Genomic DNA, 21,061 nt, shown 5'->3' on the forward strand with positions numbered 1-21,061 from the left:
TAAGGCAGATAAAGGAGATGAAGTGAGCAGCATTAAAATTATCCAAGAAGGTCTCGATTATCGGTAGGGGCTGTGAGTCAGCCATGTGGCCAAGTGAAGAGGACAACAGTCAGAAAAGAACCTATGGGATATTTCCTTCTTCACCCCAATCACCCCTGGCTGGAACAAATGCTGCAGGACAGCACAACTACTCCCATCTGCTTTAGACTTCAGGTTTCATCTCTGCCTCTCCAATTGTCATCTGGAGCATTGACACAGTGCTGCATAGACTGCTAAACTCATAGGAACTTGAAGCCGTCTGCTGACCGACCCAGAAACCGAGAACATTTATCTGAGCCAAGACCTGAAAGTCTGGCAGTAGCTTTTGACATTTGTTCTTATGATGGACCAGGTAAACTGCCTGAATATTACCCTTGATTTTCCATTGTGGCCCCTGAGGTGTAGGTGGAGGTTCATGTGCTGAATACACTGTGCATTGCCATTTTTGCTTTGGTAAGGAAAAGTGGGAGTGGGGGAGAGAAGATACGATACAGTAAGCACGCATTATGGCGTTAATGTCAGTGAGAATGCAATGTCAGTATGGAGATACTGTTGAGATGAACTATGTTCAGCTACCCCCTCAAAGAAAGATGGTACTCATTGGGATTGATGCAGGCAGGAAAGGGGTTCCAAAAAAAGATTGGCTGACTAGAGTCGACAGACTTCATTCGAGGGTAACGTATGGGTGGTGCAAAGTCTTAAGCTGGATGTTATCAACAATTAAAAGCCAAAAGAGCAATGTCAAGTCAAATCGATTTTTTAAATAAGCTCTTATTTTATTTCATCCATCCTGTTGTCCTAAAAGGTTAGTAGATATATACTTAGTACACTAGAAATCCTTCATAAAAAACCTACTTAAAAAAGCGCTCAGGAAAAAGAGACTATAAGGCTTGAAATGGAGTCAGACAAGCAATCTAAAAGTCAGCTCTTATTCTGTCTCCTTCTGCTTTGGCCCAAAAATATATGGTGACCATTCTAAATCTAAGGCATCTTTGGCAGTGTCGCCTTGGGCTGTGATATGCGTGAAATGCCAGTCCCAAAGTCAGAATAATTATGCCATGACTATAGATCACCACTGCTACCAGGGTCAAAGCCACCAACAGCTCTGCACACACCCATCGAGACACAAGCAAATCTAAAATATCTGCTATAACTTAAAGCATACACCGACTCACTGACTGTTGAACAGGTCTTGTTTGAGTGACCAAATGGTGCAAACAGCAAATTCCAACAGGTATTAGAGATGTCTCAATAGAAAACACACACAGACTTAAGTTTCTGCTGACACAGGAAGTGGAGTAGTGAGAAAAAGGAAAGACACTGAAAGAAATAGACTTCCTTTGTTTCACACATGGCTCCTTGATAGTTGTGTTTACCTAGTATGTAGGATTTGCTCAGTTACCTCTACCATATTTATTAGCCAAAAACGGAAACCACTCAAGGATGCTTAACAGTCATTGGTCATTTTTGCCTTTGTGGGGCCTACCACAGAATTTAATCGTTGTAAACTTAACATTGGTGGTGGGGGAGAGCTATCCTCGGTGCCCCATCTTGCCATAACAGCGATCATAAAAGTGCATTCACTTTGATGAAAAAGCTTTTGGGGAGTCGATATGCTGTGTTCTGTGATATATAAAGGAACGTGGGGAGTGTTCTAATTTTAAAGAGTGCTGCTTTCCCCAATTTCCATAGGGGATGATTACTCCAGTGTCAGATATCCTCTCACGCCCCAGTCCAGTGGTGCAATTTTATCCTCCGTATGCAAGACTGGGGAGGAACAAGTATTTTAAATGTTCTTTCCACTCTAAGTGGCATGGTTAACTCAGATTCCGCCTTCCAATTCCCTCCTAGATATGTCAGGGATTTGTCCCAATTTATTCGAATTCCAGAATATTCACTATATATTGTAAATATTTCTCTTATGTGATCCAGATGTTTGCCCGGCTCTGCTAAATATAAGAGTATGTCGCCGCATATAATGATATGCGTTCCTTCCAGGATGTACCCCATCTCCACCCAGCTATGAGGGCGTCCCCACGCACCCACTCAGCAAGCGGTTCTATGACCACAGCAAAGTGCATCTGCAACAGGAGATGCCCAGTCTCGTTACCCGCTCTATTGAGAAAACCCAAGACAGCATTAAATTCACTCTTAACCTCGCTAGCAGTTTCATGTACAATAGTTGGATACATCTCAGGAATTTGGGGCGGACTCCCATCTTTGCTAGAATCACAAACATATATTGCTACTCTACCAAATCAAAAGTATTATGGGCATCCAGAGAGGCCACTGCTAGCGGGATCTACAGTCCTGAAACCACTGCTAAATTATTATACAATTGTGTAAGGTTAAATCTAGTAGAGCAATGTGGCATGAAGCCACTGATCTGGGTGTATAAGATCCTTGACCACTCCCCGCAAATGATTTGCTAGGGCTTTAGCTAGGATTCGCGCATCCATGTTCAGCATCAACAACGGTCTATAAGAATTCCAGATGTCCGCCCCCTTCCCAAGTTTCAGCACCAGGGCCACAGTAGCCATTCGCAGGTCCTCGGGGAGGGCCCCATTTTCGTATGCCTGAATATACATGTTGTGAAGGGGGGTGGAATCACTTTCTCAGTCATGTATCGGAAGATCTCCACCAAGAGACTGCTAGGGCCGGTGTCTTCCCACTCTGTAGCTGGGCCAACGCATGCCCAGTTCCTCCACAGTCACTTCCTCCTCTAACGCCTCCGCTCTCGACCTATCCAATTTCCTACAAGGACAGCCCCTTACAAAATCCTTGACAGTCTTTTCATTCCTTTCAGCACTCCCCATGTAAAGGTCTTTCATATAGGTTTCTTCTGTGTCAGCTACATCTGCGCTAGAATGCATTGTGTTCGCTGGGGGTCAGTCATCATTGTAATGTGCACTATCTTGGTTTCACTACGGACCAACCACTCCAGCATCTTCTCTGCCTTATCTCCGTGTTCGTATATCCTGCGTTGTTGGGCTTGGTACATCAGCTTTAACTTGTTTGTAGCCAGTGCTCTGTACTCTGCCCTGTGCCACCAGTATCCCTGCTCAGCCCCGGCCTGCAGTCACCGTTCCTCTCTGTTCCCGGCCGCAGGTCGGCGGAGCCCTCTTCCGCCTTCCCTCACCTAGGCCACAGTCCTCCTCAATGGCGGCACAGTGGGTCCTCAGCAGTCGCTCGCCAGGACTCCTTGCATGCGTCTGTCTTCCGATGCCCTTGCCTCCCAAATGCGGGGATGCCAAAAAAAAAAAAAAAAAAAACCCAAGCCCCGAATCAGCTCTAACAGAGGTTGCCACCCTGGAAATCAGATCGCAGCCGCGTTACTGCGACTATGCTGATTTCTGCGGCTCTTTTTGGGGCGTCCAAGCACACAGCGACACGGGGGGGGGGGTCCACCAACTTTAACCGTCAAGTTGGGTCCATTTCCGTGCAGTGTCAATCCGGATTTTAGGTCCTCAGCAGCAGCTGCCATGGTGCTTCATGGCTTTGCGACCACCGCCATTCTTTGCAGGATCCCCCCCCCACCAATCCCTCCCTCCTCCCCCTTTGGTACTTTTAGATAGAATTCATTCACCCAAAGGATTTGAGAGTCCTGGTAAACTACTACAAAACTGGATAACAGTGGCACTGAGTGCAGCAAAGATGGTTAGAGAAGAGGTAGAGTGTCAGCAAAAAGTCATATGAAATGCTGAAAGCCCGGCACACAGAATGATCACTACTATTCCAAAATCCACCTCCAACACAGAAGAGTCTATATTTTAGGCATCTTTTTATGTGATTTAAACTGAAATTATTGTATTTGTATTTTTTTTCATTATTTATTCTCTTTTTTCATACGACAAGTAAAGGTCAGTCTCAATAGTGTTCGTCCATGGACATATTAACAATGACAGGGTGCCTATGTCATATTATGGCTGTTTATGGTTAGTCTACATTGTACAGAGTTGCATAGTGTGCCTGTAAATCATCATTTTAGGTACCTTTGTGCTGGCGATGGGCTGCTCCTAAGAACCCATATGCAACTGTCTGTCTAGCTACAAATTACACTGGAGAACCCCACCTGATACTTACAAACAAGAAGGTTCTCAATTGCAAAGGTTTCATGTTTTCCACTTACCAGTAGGGTCCCCAGTCTGCACCATGAAGCCCTTGATATTCCTATGAAATAGACAGCCATTGTAGTAGTTACCGGCACAAAGGGCCATGAAGTTCTATGCAGGAGAGAAATAAATTGAACATCTGTCAGCAAAGTTTTCCGCAGTAGCAGGCTGTGTCTCATTATTATCCTATTATTAAATTAAGACTACAGTGACAACACACAGGCTAGTGGCTCTGTCTGGAATCCTTCCAAAACCACAGTAACTATTTATAAAAGGTAGGCAGAAGAGGGAGAGAATTTTTTCATAAGCTCCAGGGAAGGTAGGCGTTACTGGACGAGGTCAGTGTCAATTGGAAATCTTTACCACTGGTGTCTCCTAGTTTGACCCTATTACTGAACCGAAAATTGAATACTGAGTACACCCCTGTAGCACTTGACCCTAAGGGCAACAAAGTCAAGCAGTCCACGGCTTACTCAGGGAGATAGTGTGGTGTTAGAGACTCGGCACTCAATTGGTTAACCAATACTTCAAGGTCTATTGCTTATTCGTCACTTAAAAACACACAAAATAATATATACATAAGGGTAGTAAAGTGGTAGTAAACTATACTGGCTAATGCTACTATTTTTCAGCTATTATGTGGGAGGCAGCCTATGCTACTCCCAGCAGACATTCTCCTACGGCATTGTGTGAAACAATCAGCATGAAAGGCCAGCTGTTTTTGCTCTCTGTGTTGAGCCACTTCCTGACATCCAGCCCCAGATCGAGAGCACTGTGGTCTAGAGGGGCACACCACATGCAACATTTTAGCAATTGTGACTACCGCCTACTCACCCAGCTGTAAATAACTCACAAATATGGAAGCAGCACCATTTATAGTGGCACAAATTTAAGCTGAACACCTAAGTAGAAAGGCCTAATCAAAATCAAATCAAATAAAAAAGCTCACCTTTTAGAACCTGCAGCATAAATGCATGACCCACAACTCTTCTAAACCCTGCCAAATACCTCGCAAAACCTGCCTTCCCTCTCTTTTCCAGCAAATTAACACTTGGAAGAGATACTACAAAAGCGCAAGCCAGAGCAAACAATCATCTAAAAAGCCCTCTGACGTACTCCTGTGCCCCAGTTGCCTTGCTTCCCACTCACGTCCTAATCCTTCTTTCCTTTGATTTCCCTAATTTGACCTGAAACTGGTTATAAATGAAGTCCACGCACCTGCATAGTCAGCTAACAAAACGCGTGCCCACTCTCTAATGCATAGACCCATTATTTCTATGTAACTACCATATTATCAAAATAAACGTACTGCCAATGTGTTGACATCAACTCTCTGCTCACCTCTACCTCTCAAATGCACGTGTCATAGTAAAAATTCCTCTGTGAATTCTCTCCTTCAAGAACTACAATTTCCAGAGAGCTGAAATGCTACCCACTGGTGCTGTGTCGCTCCCAACAAATCTCTCAACTTTCTCACCTCCACCGAGCTTATTTCATTCTGCACATATCTCTGTACCCTAAGGCAAATATCCAAATAAAGCCAATGCATGCACTGAAGTTCATAGCACGAAAACATTCAACAGACACAGTATTTAGCATTGACAGCCAAAAACTATAATACGGCTCCAAACCTCACAAATTTGTAAACCTCAATGCTAACAATGCTACACACCATATGAATTACATGATGCTGACACACTTATTACACACCCACACATCTCAAGCCCATACTTTATACATATAGATACCATTAAAGTAACGCATGGAACGCACGGCCTACACCACTCTCTGACACAGTTTTACAAGCACCCTGCTAGCAAAACACACTTTTGTGGATATAACCCATATTCAAGCAATATTGCAATTCAAAACACCCAGGACTTTAAGGCTATAAGTAAACCAGATAGCCGAAAGGCCATGCCAGGACAGATTTGCAATAAAAATCCGAATAACATGTTATAACAAGGGCTCTAATAAATTGGGGCGAAGGACCGAACTAGAGTAAATACAGATAATTTCTATCAGTGTGTCAGCTACTGCAGGTAGTGGCGCAATTGTTTGATGTTCCCTTGCATTTCATTGTGAGGCAGTTATCAAGGGGCAAGACAGAAGATGCAGAAGAGGCAGTTATTAAGGGGCACGACATAAGGAAAGTTCCAGTCAGTGCCCTGGTGTATGGGATCTAGAGTGGCTGTAGAGGAACAATGTTCAGATTTGCTAGGATGGAACAGGTTTATTTTCAAGCAATTTTTAATGGCAGGAAGCAATGGGCCGCAAGGTCTCACGTCATTTGGGTTTGGGGTGTTGGTGAATCTAGAGACTTGAGAGAATGGCACCACAGGCTTCTTGTTGTCCCAAATCATTGATTTCCAATGTGCAATCCAAAACTGTTCTCCTCTGCCAGATGATGTGCCCCACTCAATCAACATGGTGTAGACTGGAGGAGGACCCACCGCTGTTGGGCTATGATCCCTGTTCATAGTTCTTGGTATGATTAGACTCATGAAAGTAGGTACTAGTTGAAAAGGGTATCAACTGGCAATCTTGTATGCTTCCACTTTAGGTTTCCTGTCATGTCTTTGTAGTGAGGAGCCACCATCTTTCTGGGAGTTCTTTATTCTTTCCACCACAGGTATTCCATTATACCAGTCTGCATTTGCAAATAATTCCACTGGCAGGAAACCCACCATATGTGGATATTTCTACAAGGTTTTTTTGGGCTGTTTTGATTCTTTTGCCAAAGGGAATCACAGTTAATCATATATGATTCAAGTGGGATTCCCTACTTCAAGACTCTGATTGCAGAGGTTCCATGCAGTTTTTCCTTCACCATAATCCACCAACCTTTGGTTGGAGGAATTCTCACATTTAACGGCAACTGTGTTCCTTCAATGATGAAACCATTTTTTAGCCATTTACCTGAATTCATCTGCTTTATTCTGTATTATTTTACTTCAGTTTTGTGCTTTACCCAATTACAAAGAAAAAGCGAGCCACTTGGTGACAAATTACTGGTTACCCAGCTTAAGTCAATGAGACTATACAGAATACTACAGTTTCCTGAAGGTCTGTGCCCATAGATTCCGAAATGTGGAGGATGGTGGTATGTTTATCTCAATTTAATTACCTCTGGATATAAATTTATTTTAAAAATGCGATCAAAATATCACAATATCATAATAAAACATTGTAGAACGTGGGAAGTAAATGAAAGAGAAAGAAAAAATGAAAGGGAAAATGCGGTGGAAATAGTAGAATTCCATTAAAAAAAAAATACATAAAGGTATATCGGTGATCATAATCCGATTTACCCAAAAAAATGGACAAAGATTTATTTAAAAACAGTGAAAAAATAGAAACTCAACATTAATCTCTCTGAGAATCATCAGAGGAAAATCTGTAAATGTATAATGGTCCTGAAAAATGACAGGCAGTCATAGAGGGAAAAGTCTCTTGGGCAAATTTAGAAGAGGTGAGTTGAGAAGAAGAAAAAATGTGGAGGAAATGGTCGATGAAACATGGATGAGGTAGTAGAGGAAAACGCTAAGGAGGCCTGATAGGATATCTTTGTGTTCTGAATCATAGTAACCTGAACATATAAAGTCATTTGCAGTGACGAAAATATTGTTGAATCATTTACACATGGACTGCTGCATATATGCACGTTTGTATAGGTATATTGTACTTCCACTGCACAAACTTAGTAAAAAGGCAGTGGAGTGCTGTACCGGAACAAAGACAAGCATAAAGACAATGAGTGATAGGAGAGGAAGGCTGGGTTGTAGACAGTTAGTGCATTGTTATGTAGTGTGTTTTTGTAAAGAGATGAGTATTGAAATCTTTCCTAAATTTGGAGCAGTGTTGGGGTGGCCCTGGTGGAAACAGGAATGTTGTTCCAGATCCAGGGTGCTTGGGTGCATATGCCTGCTGCTTTGCATTTTCTTTATTACATTTCTTAGTCTTCAGTCTGAGGATGTCCTGGCTGTGGATTTGCCGAGAATCACCAGAGATGGTGAAGTTGTCCACAAGATAGGCAGGGGTGCTGGTTGAAACGGCTTTGTAAATTATACTGCAGTCTCCCAAAGATCCTATGATAATCGAGAGGAAATAAAATTGGCAAGGCATAATCAAGGTTCGGTATGAAAATGTTATATGCTACAAGCAGTTCAAAACAGAATCTTTCACATATAAAACTAAGGAGTGGTCTCCTGCAAGGTTTCTAGCTTTTTCCCCACTGCTTTCTGTTTCTCTTAAAAATGTGTCCTTGATGAAGTGATTATTTTATTTAATGGCTCAAACTATCAGCAGTTCCAAGTAAGACTTCAGTACATGCCTATCAAATTTTTTGCTTCATATAGTATCTTTCCTTTTCCAGGCGATGCCCATAGTGATTTAATAAAGGCTGATGGCCATATTTGGTGCCACAGATTGTTGTTTTGTTTAGAAATATAGTGCAGTAGGTGGAGCAGGCACGAGCAATGTGGTTCAGGTTTTCGTTGCAAGCCTGGCACTTGAGGGGAGCTAAAAAAATACAGCATTGTGTGGAATGGTTTTCCGTCTGCAAGAGGCCATCTGCTGTAGGCTTGGCAAACGGTTTGTTAAAGATGAAATTGCATACAGCTAGGGAGAGATGTCCAACTGAAAAGTATCACACCATAGTTCATTGTGTAAAAGTCATTAACCCTTCAAGAGATCTCCTTTTGGTGATCTTTAAGTGCAAAGAAGTCTGACGTGGAGTGGACAAATTATGGCTCTTATGGTTGTAATTAGGGCATTCTAGTTTGTTGATGTCATCACCTTTGACATGTTTTAACTTGGCCACTTTGAAATATTGTCTTCCCATACTCAATCCTTTTTACATGGCCATGGCCCTCTTGGCTCAGCAGGGACTGGATTATATCTGATGTATACTTTCGGTGCCATTGTTGGGAAAGGGGCAATATTTTGGAAACAGTAGAAGCAATTTCCAAAAAACTACAAACAGTTAATCATGCAAATGATTGCTTCATATCCCTTAATTTACTACAACAGAGGAAACCTGGGTTGTAGAAGATACTGGGTTTAGGGAGGACTTCTGATGAAGCCTAGTGATGGACAGACAAAAAAAATATTAAATGGGTGTAGGCCGAGTTAAGGTTCTACCACAGCACTGTAGAAGTGAGCTGCCAAACAGCAGAGAAAGGTCGGGAAATCTGATTAAGACCGCACAATGTGCTCCTACAAGAAGTGTGAAAAAAACAGCACCAATAGGCAGCAACAGTACTTTCCCCATTTGCAAAGTCCTTGCAGCTTTGATTCTTATCTTCTACGTGGCTCAGAGGTCCTCTCTCCAATACAGGAAGGTAACTAAGCATGGCGTTTCTGTTCCTATAGTATATGTATATGAGAGACCTATATGTACTGGAATGTTTAGTGTACAACTGATGATTAATTAATAACACCTAAAATCTGTGCTTCGATAATTTGCATATAAAACATTTGATTAGAGTTGAAGTTAAAGAGGTTAACCTCTGTGTGCAGTTTAGTAAATATTCTGGTCTACAGATTTCAGTATTTGTGTGTATGTCTTTAGTTGTTCGGAAAGCTGTGGAACCAAAGTGTTCACTTATGTTGGTGTCCCTTTCTCTTTCAGAGCCCACAATTTATCTCGGACACACAAAGAGATGCCATTTCAAGAGAAAATTGTCTGAAGAGAGTGTTATAAGCAGTTACAAAGGCCATTCACTATATAATGGTGAGTAAGAGGGCTTCTACAAATGAGTTTTAATGTATGGATTGGATATAATGAGCTGACTTAAGTAAGACTATTGCGGGTGGTAGCTCATATTAAAAAAAACCAAAAAACACAAAACTAAATATATACCTTTACAAAACTTTGATTTACTGCCCTAAAATGTGAAAAGTGGAAACGAGGAATAGCAATAGAAAAGGCTCCTAATCAGAAGCTTAACGTTTGGTGGAGCAAGAGGGGAACTCAGTCAAACAAAGCAGGAAGGAGATAGGCATGGCTGTGACAACTCAACAATCACCCATGAATGGGCAGTGATCCTCCAAGTGAAATACAAACAGTTACCAAAACTGAGGTGGCCTTAAGTGGTGCTTCTTCTTCCTGCTTGGAGACATACATCATTCCAGGTCTTCTCGAGACAGTCTTGATTATCCTGACTCAACTACAGAGCCTACCAGGAAAATGAAACCATGGCACAAAGGCTAGTGGTTGAATACTGACTCCAAGGCAGCAGGAGAGAGGGAACCTCGCCAGAGCCCAGTAGTGATTGCAAAAAACATATTCTGACCTATTTAAAGAGAATGCAGAACACAGCTGCTGCTTTCCGAGAGACAAATCCTTCATAGTACCAGATCACACATTTAACCTGCTCTAGAATGGCTGCACGTCAAGGCATTTGATTTTCAAAACAATGTGGATAGTTCATTGTGCTCTTCAATGCTCAAGTTCTCTCTTCCAGTAAAAGCAATGTGCCAACCAAGAGGCCATAGTATTTAAATCTAGGCTGGACCCACTGCCACCTGTCCATTCCTTCAATAAATCTTGCACTGAAGGAAACCCCTTTTCAGCTAAGATGGATTAGATATAGATTTTACCTTCTGCAAGAGTACCTTTGAATTCAAACTACCACTAAACTCTGGCTCTTTATAACTGGAATATTCATAACTACATTATAAATAGTCCTGTGTAAAAGGGAAGGTACCAGCATGTGCAGCTGCATATTCTCACCCTATCTTTCAACACTTCATCATGCACAGCGTGCAAAGGTAAGTTTCTTATTTTTTTAAAAAAATCTGTTTATTAATTTTTATCATTGTTTACATTGAGCTGAGCATATCACCACATTGTTACATCAATTTATCTTACATTTGGTATGTCTCTGCAGTTTACATGGTGTATCAACAGATCGCTCTATATCCAATTAAGAGATAAAACAAAGGAGAAAAAGGTTAACAATAACAAGAGACGCCATAAATAGGTTGAATTGGTCATATCGCTTTAAAAATAACCCAGAGGGAGGGTGGGACGTATCCATGGGGGGGGGGGGTTAATGGAGGGGCCCAAGGTCAGTTGAGGAGATGAGTTATCTATTTCAATGCTATCTCAGCGACACGGAGGAATGGTGCAAGGGTGTATCTACTCCCGGAGTAGCCATAGCTCTAGTTCAGGGGGGCCGGGTATCGTCTTTTTGTTCCAGCTGTTCTGTGATAGAGTCCCATATATCTGCCCCCTTTGACTTCCACCCCGATGTCGCGCAGTGTATGTAGCACTATGTAGTGTATGTTTGGTGCGCAGGGTTATTTCCACTGTATGGCAATTAAGCGTTTGAGTAAGATGAAGGCGAGGTCAGCGCATCTGTGTTTTTGTTTGTCTTCCCCCCTTCGCGTGCGCATCCCTAGCAGGCAGGACTCTGGGGAAGGGATTAGGGGTAATCTCGACCAGATGGCGGTTTGTGTTGTTGCTTCCTGCCATATGTGATGTACCGGTGGGCAACTCCACGTCATATGTAAAAAAATCTGCTTCCGGCATCCTGCATCTCGGACATTCCGGGTTAGACTGTGGGTTCATACGTTTTATTCTAGCTGGAGTGAGGTAGGTCTGGTGTAAATAATTGAATTGCGTGTATCGGAAACGGGCATTACGCGATACCTCTTTTGTGTTTGCCAGTGCTGTGTTCCATTTTTTTGTGGGTAAAGGTGCGAGTAGAGCCCTCTTCCATCTATTTTTTGCTTGTGTTTGGGCCTCTTCTTGGTGATTCTGTAGCGTCCGGTATATCCAGGATATAGCTGTTTGCGTGACTGCCCCTATCAGTAAGCCATGAAGTACTGGTGAGGTATTAGGTTCATTGCTGCCATTTCCCCATGTATTGCGCACCACTTGTTGTAGCGCCCTGTGTGTGAGGAATTCACCCTTACCTAGGTTGAACCTGTCCGCTAGTGTTTCATATGATAGGAAGTGTCCCTCCTCAAATATATCTCCAATTGTGTTAATACCTTTAGCGACCCAAGTTGCTAGTTTAAATTGTCGTGTTATTTTGTTTAGTCCTGGGGTAGCTAGTAATGGGATGCTGGGTGAGTATGGTGGTGTACGCCCCGTCGTCGCCACGTATCGACGCCATATCCAGTCCGCCACTTCCAGCAAGATATTGCTGTTATGTGCTGGTTTGTCTCGGCTGATGAGCCAGTTTATCACGTCCGATTGTCCCAGCAAGGTGTTTACCATTTGCCCCTCCGAGCCATTTGGGTTGAATATCCAGTCCATGACCCAGTGTACTTGTGCCGCTGCGTAGTATAATTCGAACTGGGGTGCACCCATGCCTCCCTTTTCCAGTGGCAGGTAAGTCTTGGCTAGAGCTACTCGGCGGCGACCTGTGTTCCCAGTCAAATGCTTCTTGTAGCATTTCTAAATATGGTGCTGTTGTTTGCGTTGCGAGAACCTGATAGTACTCCGCCGGGAGCCCGTCCCCCCCTGGGGCTTTATTGTGCGCCATTTGTTTCAGCGCCTGTTGAATCTCGTCCAGTGCAATGGGTTTTTCTAGGTCTGACAACTGTTCTTCCGTCAATTTGATTAATTGGGGTGTCTGGAAGAATTCACTTATTTGCTGTTCGGGTGGGGAGGGTTCTGCCTTGTAGAGAGTGGCGCAATATTGTTTAAAGGCCTCATTGATTTCTGACTGTGTATTAACTATGTTGTTCGCCTTTTATCAACCAGGACAACAGTCTACTGGATCGGTCGCCTTTGGCATGTATTCGCGCTGTGTAGTGCCGGTAATCAAATTTTCGTACGCGCGCATCGGTTTCAGCCCATTGTTTTTTCAGCTCAATCGTATTTCCCTCGCCCTCCCCATTCAGTCCCGCCTTCCTCTCTGCCTCCCTTAGTCCCCTCTTGATGTCACATAACTCCTTATGCAATGTTTTACGGACTCCGTCTGACGCTGACATACATAGGACCCTTATCACCACCTTGTGTCCGTCCCATTCCATTGCCCTCGACGACGCCGTGTTTGTGTTTGCTTTAAAATATGAGTCTATTCCCTCTGCTAATTCTTCTCAAAAGGGGGGGGGCTCACGTAGTAAGGACGGCTGTAAGCGCCAGGTAGGTGTGCACGTGTGTGCTCTGCCCCATCGCACTGTAATCACTAGAGGGCAATGGTCTGATATAGTTTTAGTCAAGTAAGATGCCTTGACTAATAATTGAGTGAGTTCACTTGTATATAGCTGCAGATCTATACGGGTGTGTAGTTGGTGTACAGGGGAAAAGAAGGAGTACTCTCTGTCCGTGGGGTGTAAGCTCTGCCATACATCATGTAGTCTTCAATCTGACATCCAATTTCGTAGCGTTTGGGAGAGTCTTCTGCTCGGGCGCCCTCTAGTGGGGGTGGGATCTATCCATGTTAACATCTGGTACGCAATTAAAATCTCCCCCCATATGCTAGGTATCAGTGGGTCCCATGTTAGCGCTGCATAGGTGGACAGCAGAAAATCCACCCGTATAATATTAGGTGCATATATTTCTGTGATGCTCAATTGTTTCCAGTCTAGTTCTCCTCTTAAGTGGACATATCTACCATCTTTGTCTATTTGTGTGTACTTCACTGAGTAGGGGACACTAGGGGCTATCCATATCAGCACTCCTCTTGTGTACGTCGATATGTTAGTGCTGTATATCTTTCCTGACCATTTCTTGTCTAATGTTCTCAGGTCTTCAGTCATGAGGTGTGTCTCCTGTAATATTGCTATGTGTATTTTATGGTGTTTAAGGTGATTGTATATTCAATTGCATTTTGTTATATTAGCCATCCCTCTCACATTCCAGTTTAGAATATTATATGTAGCAATAGTGTTAGTTTTGCCTTACTTGGTAGTTTCCCCGCATTGGTTATAAATCTCCGTCCTTTCAGCACCCTCCCCCCGAATCCTCCTCCCCCTGAGCATACTATCTGTGACCCCTGTCGGGATGTGTGTATTGGCGTACTAATACTAACAATAACCAAAACCATAACAAACTGTGTGGCACAACCGGTGCCATCATTTACATTACTTAATCTCAGGTCCATTCGGTGATCCCTTTGGATGTGGAGACGTGGTCAGAGAGGATCTAGGTTTACTAATGTTCGTGGCCCACGTGGATAATCCTGCGTCCCTGCACGTCTCGGTCGTCCGGTCTTGCATCTACATCCGGTACTTTAAGGCCAGTCTATTCTTGCTTGCCATTCCGAATGTTCATCTGCTATCCTCTCTTCCGGAGGGTGTAGCCTATCCTGTGTGTTTATTTATTTATATTAGTACCGGGCTGCCCTGGATCGTTTATGTCTTGTGTTATTCTGTTGTGCCTCTGTAGATGTAGTGCCCTAGCATTCCCTAATCTGTCTGTGCGGTTTCATATGTTGTCGGCCGTGCGTGGAGTCAGAGCGGGGCCAAACATAAGTGGCGACAAGGGGGGGCTTGGGCAGTCACGTGAAGAGTTTGAGTCCGTTGTGAGAAAGTAGCCTCTTTCTAGCCTTGTTACCCCCACTTTTGGCCTGTTTGTGAGTGTATGTCAGGGTATTTTCACTGTCTCACTGGGATCCTGCTAGCCAGGGCCCAGTGCTCATAGTGAAAACCCTATGTTTTCAGTATGTTTGTTATGTGTCACTGGGACCCTGCTAGTCAGGACCCCAGTGCTCATAAGTTTGTGGCCTATATGTATGTGTTCCCTGTGTAGTGCCTAACTGTCTCACTGAGGCTCTGCTAACCAGAACCTCAGTGGTTATGCTCTCTCATTTCTTTCCAAATTGTCACTAACAGGCTAGTGACCAATTTTACCAATTTACATTGGCTTACTGGAACACCCTTATAATTCCCTTGTATATGGTACTAAGGTACCCAGGGTATTGGGGTTCCAGGAGATCCCTATGGGCTGCAGCATTTCTTTTGCCACCCATAGGGAGCTCTGACAATTCTTACACAGGCCTGCCACTGCAGCCTGAGTGAAATAACGTCCACGTTATTTCACAGCCATTTTACACTGCACTTAAGTAACTTATAAGTCACCTATATGTCTAACCTTTACCTGGTAAAGGTTAGGTGCAAAGTTACTTAGTGTGAGGGTACCCTGGCACTAGCCAAGGTGCCCCCACATTGTTCAGAGCCAATTCCCTGAACTTTGTGAGTGCGGGGACACCATTACACGCGTGCACTACATATAGGTCAATACCTATATGTAGCTTCACCATGGTAACTCCGAATATGGCCATGTAACATGTCTAAGATCATGGAATTGCCCCCTCTATGCCATCCTGGCATTGTTGGCACAATTCGATGATCCCAGTGGTCTGTAGCACAGACCCTGGTACTGCCAAACTGCCTTTCCTGGGGTTTCACTGCAGCTGCTGCCAACCCCTCAGACAGGTTTCTGCCCCCCTGGGGTCAAGCCAGGCTTGTCCCAGGATGGCAGAACAAAGGACTTCCTCTGAGAGAGGGTGTTACACCCTCTCCCTTTGGAAAATGGTGTGAAGGCAGGGGAGGAGTAGCCACCCCCAGCCTCTGGAAATGCTTTCTTGGGCACAGATGTGCCCAATTCTGCATAAGCCAGTCTACACCGGTTCAGGGGACCGCTTAGCCCTGCTCTGGCGCGAAACTGGACAAAGGAAAGGGGAGTGACCACTCCCCTGACCTGCACCTCCCCTGGGAGGTGTCCAGAGCTCCTCCAGTGTGCTCCAGACCTCTGCCATCTTGGAAACAGAGGTGCTGCTGGCACACTGGACTGCTCTGAGTGGCCAGTGCCACCAGGTGACGTCAGAGACTCCTTCTGATAGGCTCCTTCAGGTGTTGCTAGCCTATCCTCTCTCCTAGGTAGCCAAACCCTCTTTTCTGGCTATTTAGGGTCTCTGTCTCTGGGGAAACTTTAGATAACGAATGCAAGAGCTCAGCCGAGTTCCTCTGCATCTCTCTCTTCACCTTCTACCAAGGAATCGACTGCTGACCGCGCTGGAAGCCTGCAAAACTGCAACATAGTAGCAAAGACGACTACTGCAACTCTGTAACGCTGATCCTGCCGCCTTCTCGACTGTTTTCCTGGTGGTGCATGCTGTGGGGGTAGTCTGCCTCCTCTCTGCACTAGAAGTTCCGAAGAAATCTCCCGTGGGTCGACGGAATCTTCCCCCTGCAACCGCAGGCACCAAAAAGCTGCATTACCGGTCCCTTGGGTCTCCTCTCAGCACGACGAGCAAGGTCCCTCGAATCCAGCAACTCTGTCCAAGTGGCCCCCACAGTCCAGTGACTCTTCAGTCCAAGTTTGGTGGAGGTAAGTCCTTGCCTCACCTCGCCAGACTGCATTGCTGGGAACAGCGACTTTTGCAGCTACTCCGGCCTCCGTGCACTTCCGGCGGAAATCCTTTGTGCACAGTCCAGCCTGGGTCCACGGCACTCTAACCTGCATTGCACGACCTCCTAAGTTGTTCTCCGGCGACGTGGGACTTCTTTGTGCGACTTCGGGTGAGCACCGTTTCACGCATCCTCGTAGTGCCTGTTTCTGGCACTTCTCCGGGTGCTACCTGCTGCTAAGAGGGCTCCTTGTCTTGCTCGACGTCCCCTCTACCTCCTGGTCCAATTTGCGACCTCCTGGTCCCTCCTGGGCCACAGCAGCATCCAAAAACGCTAACCGCACGATTTGCAGCTAGCAAGGCTTGTTGGCGTTCTTTCGGCGGGAAAACACTTCTGCACGACTCTCCACGGCGAGAGGGATCCATCCACCAAAGGGGAAGTCTCTAGCCCTTTTCGTTCCTGCAGAAACCTCAGCTTCTTCTGTCCAGTAGAAGCTTCTTTGCACCCGCAGCTGGCATTTCCTGGGCATCTGCCCATCTCCGACTTGCTTGTGACTTTTGGACTTGGTCCCCTTGTTCCACAGGTACCCTAGATTGGAAATCCACAGTTGTTGCATTGTTGGTTTGTGTCTTTCCTGCATTATTCCTCTAACACGACTTCTTTGTCCTTAGGGGAACTCTAGTGCACTTTGCACTCACTTTTCAGGGTCTTGGGGAGGGTTATTTTTCTAACTCTCACTATTTTCTAATAGTCCCAGCGACCCTCTACAAGGTCACATAGGTTTGGGGTCCATTCGTGGTTCGCATTCCACTTTTGGAGTATATGGTTTGTGTTGCCCCTATCCCTATGTTTCCCCATTGCATCCTATTGTAACTATACATTGTTTGCACTGTTTTCTAAGACTATACTGCATATTTTTGCTATTGTGTATATATATCTTGTGTATATTTCCTATCCTCTCACTGAGGGTACACTCTAAGATACTTTGGCATATTGTCATAAAAATAAAGTACCTTTAATTTTTAGTATAACTGTGTATTGTGTTTTCTTATGATATTGTGCATATGACACTAAGTGGTACTGTAGTAGCTTCACACGTCTCCTAGTTCAGCCTAAGCTGCTCTGCTAAGCTACCATTATCTATCAGCCTAAGCTGCTAGACACCCTATACACTAATAAGGGATAACTGGGCCTGGTGCAAGGTGCAAGTACCCCTTGGTACTCACTACAAGCCAGTCCAGCCTCCTACATCCGTGTCCCTGGTTTAGTTTCTAGTCAATGATTGCGCCGTTGCGAATATGGTTGCCACTTTGAGGGCCTGCGCATCTGCGGGCTGAGACTTTGATGGTCGGGTTTGATCCTGGTGTTGATTTTCTTCTTTCGCCCGAGGCGTTGTTTCAGCCATTCACCGTGTCCATTGGGTTTCGTCACGCAGTCCACTAGTCCCTTAGCATGTAGCCATGTCCACGCATCTTCTGCGGACGTGCAATGGTAAGGTTAATATTTGATTGACAAGAGAATGGAGGGGAAAGCTGATGGGAGCAATTATAGCTGAGGAAGTTTGATTAAGGGTGCAATGTTAGTAAGTAGGTGAGTGTGGCTGGGCTGTAGTGAGGGAAAGTGATCAAGTGACAAGAAAGGTTACAGAATTATCCATGGGAGCAGGGATAGATGCCTTGAGGGGAGCATTTCTATTGCTGAGCCCAGTGACAGCGCCTCACTCTTAACAGAGTGCGGGAAAGCAGAGGAGACTTCGGCCAATAAAACAGTCTCTCTAACACGAGATAAAGAATTTCTCCCAATGCAGGGTCAGGTGGAGCAAGCACAGGAATTCAACATGTGTTTGCTGGGACTTGTAAGGGCAAATGCGGCAAACTTACAAAAAGTGTTGCAAAAGAAGACGGCTAATATGAGGCTTGTCGTTTTAAAAGTTTATTAGCTTGCTGTAAAAATTGACATTACACCTTTTTACGTAGCAGAACATAGAAAGTAATCCTGCAAGCAAACGTGACTAAAATGTCACCAGGGTATAGCAGTGCAATAAACAGTTTTCGGTCACTTTTACATTGCTGTCAATTCCTTACCTCACATGCCTTGGGGGCACGCTCACAGAAAACCTCTATTTTTATATCGCCAAGGTCAGTGTGAAGGGTAACTGCCTGCAAAGGGAAAGAAAAGGTGAAAATCAGGAGGAAGCCTGAGTAGCAGGAATAAACCTTGCAGTGCTACTCACAGCTATGACTACAAGAGAAATAGATCAACCTAAGATGTGGGCTTTACTGCCCCCATAGCACTTTAAGCGGAGTGATAGTTTTCCAGTTATTTTCACTTTATATTGCAATCAATAGCCAAAGCTAGCAATGTCCACAAACCCTTGCTGGGATGTCACCCTGAATGTATATCATATATCCTTGCTATGAGCTTACTTAATTGTCTAGAGCACTGAAGCTGCCAGCATATACATGTGCTAGCCCTCCCCAAACACAAAATTACTCTTTCTGGGGCCTGCTCTTTCAAGGCAGCTGGCCCTTGCATCCGTAGGTCACCCCATAGCAGATCAGGTGCATGACACAATCAAAATAATTTAGTGAACAGTATTAACTGACGTAGTGCTGCTGACCTCTAGCCTGGCCACTTAATGTTAATTTGACATGAACCTTGGTATACAGATGAACGTGCTTTAAAAAAAAATACTCAGTTCCTCATCAATGCCCTGTCCTGTAAACCTATGCATACTGCTGTGGCAGCACATGCACAGTACTATTGCTCTCCACATAAAAGAAATGCCAAAGCCTGGGACATATTTCACAATGTAAATATATTGCGAATTCAGTCGTTCCCTACATTGTTAGCATTCCAACTTTACTAAAGGGAGATACGGCATTCAAATCAAACAGAACAACTTACCATGTTGTATGCTCGAAAACTAATGTATTTTGGGCACACGATTCACCATCACTTTTAACTGCAAGAAAAATACATACATTTAGATAACAATCACTTTGCCATTAAAGGCGCTGTAAATGAATAGCTACTATTCAACAAAAGTGGTAGAGTAACAGCTGATAAGAATAAGCCGATTTGCATTATAATTTTCTTTGTAACCCTAGTGATCAATCTTTAGCTTTGATGTGAAATGCAGCAAGCTTTGCATTTCTAAATGCTAGCATTAACAATTCAAGTAAAGTAGATTTTGCACCATTGTAAATTGGTATGGATCCAATATTAGTCGGGAGCACTCATAACCTCCTCAAACCCTGGACAAATGTGTGCAAACCTGTTCTTGTACCACTTAAAAGCTAGATATAACTTTCAACAGAAAACAATGTTTTTGGGGGTGGGGGCACAGGAAATCCTTCTGCAAGGTCAGATAATTTTTCTTCAAATTTTTACAAAATGTAAACGTTAACAAAAGTTTACAACTTCCATGAACTATGGGGAGAAAATTGTAAAACATCTGGTCTCTCTTTAGCCAGCCTCTTTTAAGTCCACCTCTCAAAAGCCACATCACGCTTTCTTTGCTGCTCTGTCTGCTCTAATTGTTTTTAATTCTCATTGTTGGAATGGCCCTTTCTGCAGGGTTATCCTCAAACTTTTTGCCTTTCTCCTCCTATTTTTCTGACCTTCTTTTTGTTGGCGTAAGGATTCTGGGCACTTTACCACTGCTAATCAGTGCTAAAGTGCATGCACTCTCACCCCTAAAACTTGGTAAAATTGTCTTACATCTGTTTGGCTTAATGTACCTCTAAGTCCCTTGTAAAGTGGTATACCATATACTCAGGGCCTGCAAATTAAATGCTACTAGTGGGCCTGCAGCGCTGATAGTGCCACCACAGAAGTAGCCCTTCAAACATTTCTCAGGCCTACCACTGCAGCCTGTGTGTGCAGTTTACTGCCACACTGACTTGGCAAGTCAAACCACTTGCCAAGGCCTAAACTCTCCTTTTACACCTAAGTCACCCCTAAGGTAGGCCCTAGATTGCCATATGGGCAGGTTGCTGTGTACGTAAAAGGTAGGACACATGTCTCTATGTGTTCCATGTCCTAGTAGTGACAAACAACCTATTTAGTTTCTCAATATGGTGAGAGCTGCTCCGCTCGTAGGATTGCATTGGAAATGCCCTGATATGTGTTTAAGTGGTATCTTCTGATCTATGAGGGATAGCGTGGGCATGTTTAGTATGTTTGGCACTGTAGTGAGAAATCCTGTTTACTGGTGCAGGTAGATTCTTTATTACCATTGTGGAAATGCCACTTTATGAAAGTGGCAATTTCACTGTGCTTATGACTCTTGTACTTTGCAGCCTGACTCCAATCCACGTCTGGGGTGCAGTGACGGCTAGGCTTCCTGCTTACTTTCCAGAGAGCCATTATACAGGAAGGGTGAAGGTGTAACAGGATTACACCTGCATAGTGAATGGTCTTCCTAGGCTGGGAGAAGGATAGGCATGGAGCACTTACATTTGTATATGCTGTGTCTTGCCCCCATACAAAGGGCTTGTTTACCCCAGACTAATGTCTGGAGCCAGGGCTGGGGTTGAAAGGGGGTGTGTTTTGCACTTCTAAAGGTCCTTTGAAGTGTCCCCTGAGATCAAAGA

At 44.2% G+C, this 21,061-nt stretch overlaps 1 protein-coding gene across 2 annotated transcripts in view; it reads right to left on the reverse strand.

Moving 5' to 3' along the window:
- Nucleotides 1-21,061, reverse strand: part of PPIL3 (peptidylprolyl isomerase like 3) — a 60,279-nt gene that overhangs the window by 15,935 nt on the left and 23,283 nt on the right. For both annotated transcript variants that reach the window (XM_069244288.1, XM_069244289.1), the window contains exons 2-4: nt 19,371-19,428; nt 18,548-18,622; nt 4,169-4,262 (exon numbers count right to left, since the gene is read on the reverse strand). In XM_069244288.1, the coding sequence (XP_069100389.1) occupies nt 4,169-4,262; nt 18,548-18,622; nt 19,371-19,373 (172 nt within the window). In that variant the 5' untranslated portion in view covers nt 19,374-19,428. The remainder of the gene's footprint in view (nt 1-4,168; nt 4,263-18,547; nt 18,623-19,370; nt 19,429-21,061) is intronic.

Source organism: Pleurodeles waltl, chromosome 7, assembly GCF_031143425.1.
Source record: "Pleurodeles waltl isolate 20211129_DDA chromosome 7, aPleWal1.hap1.20221129, whole genome shotgun sequence".
In the NCBI taxonomy this organism is placed as follows: Eukaryota; Metazoa; Chordata; class Amphibia; order Caudata; family Salamandridae; genus Pleurodeles; species Pleurodeles waltl.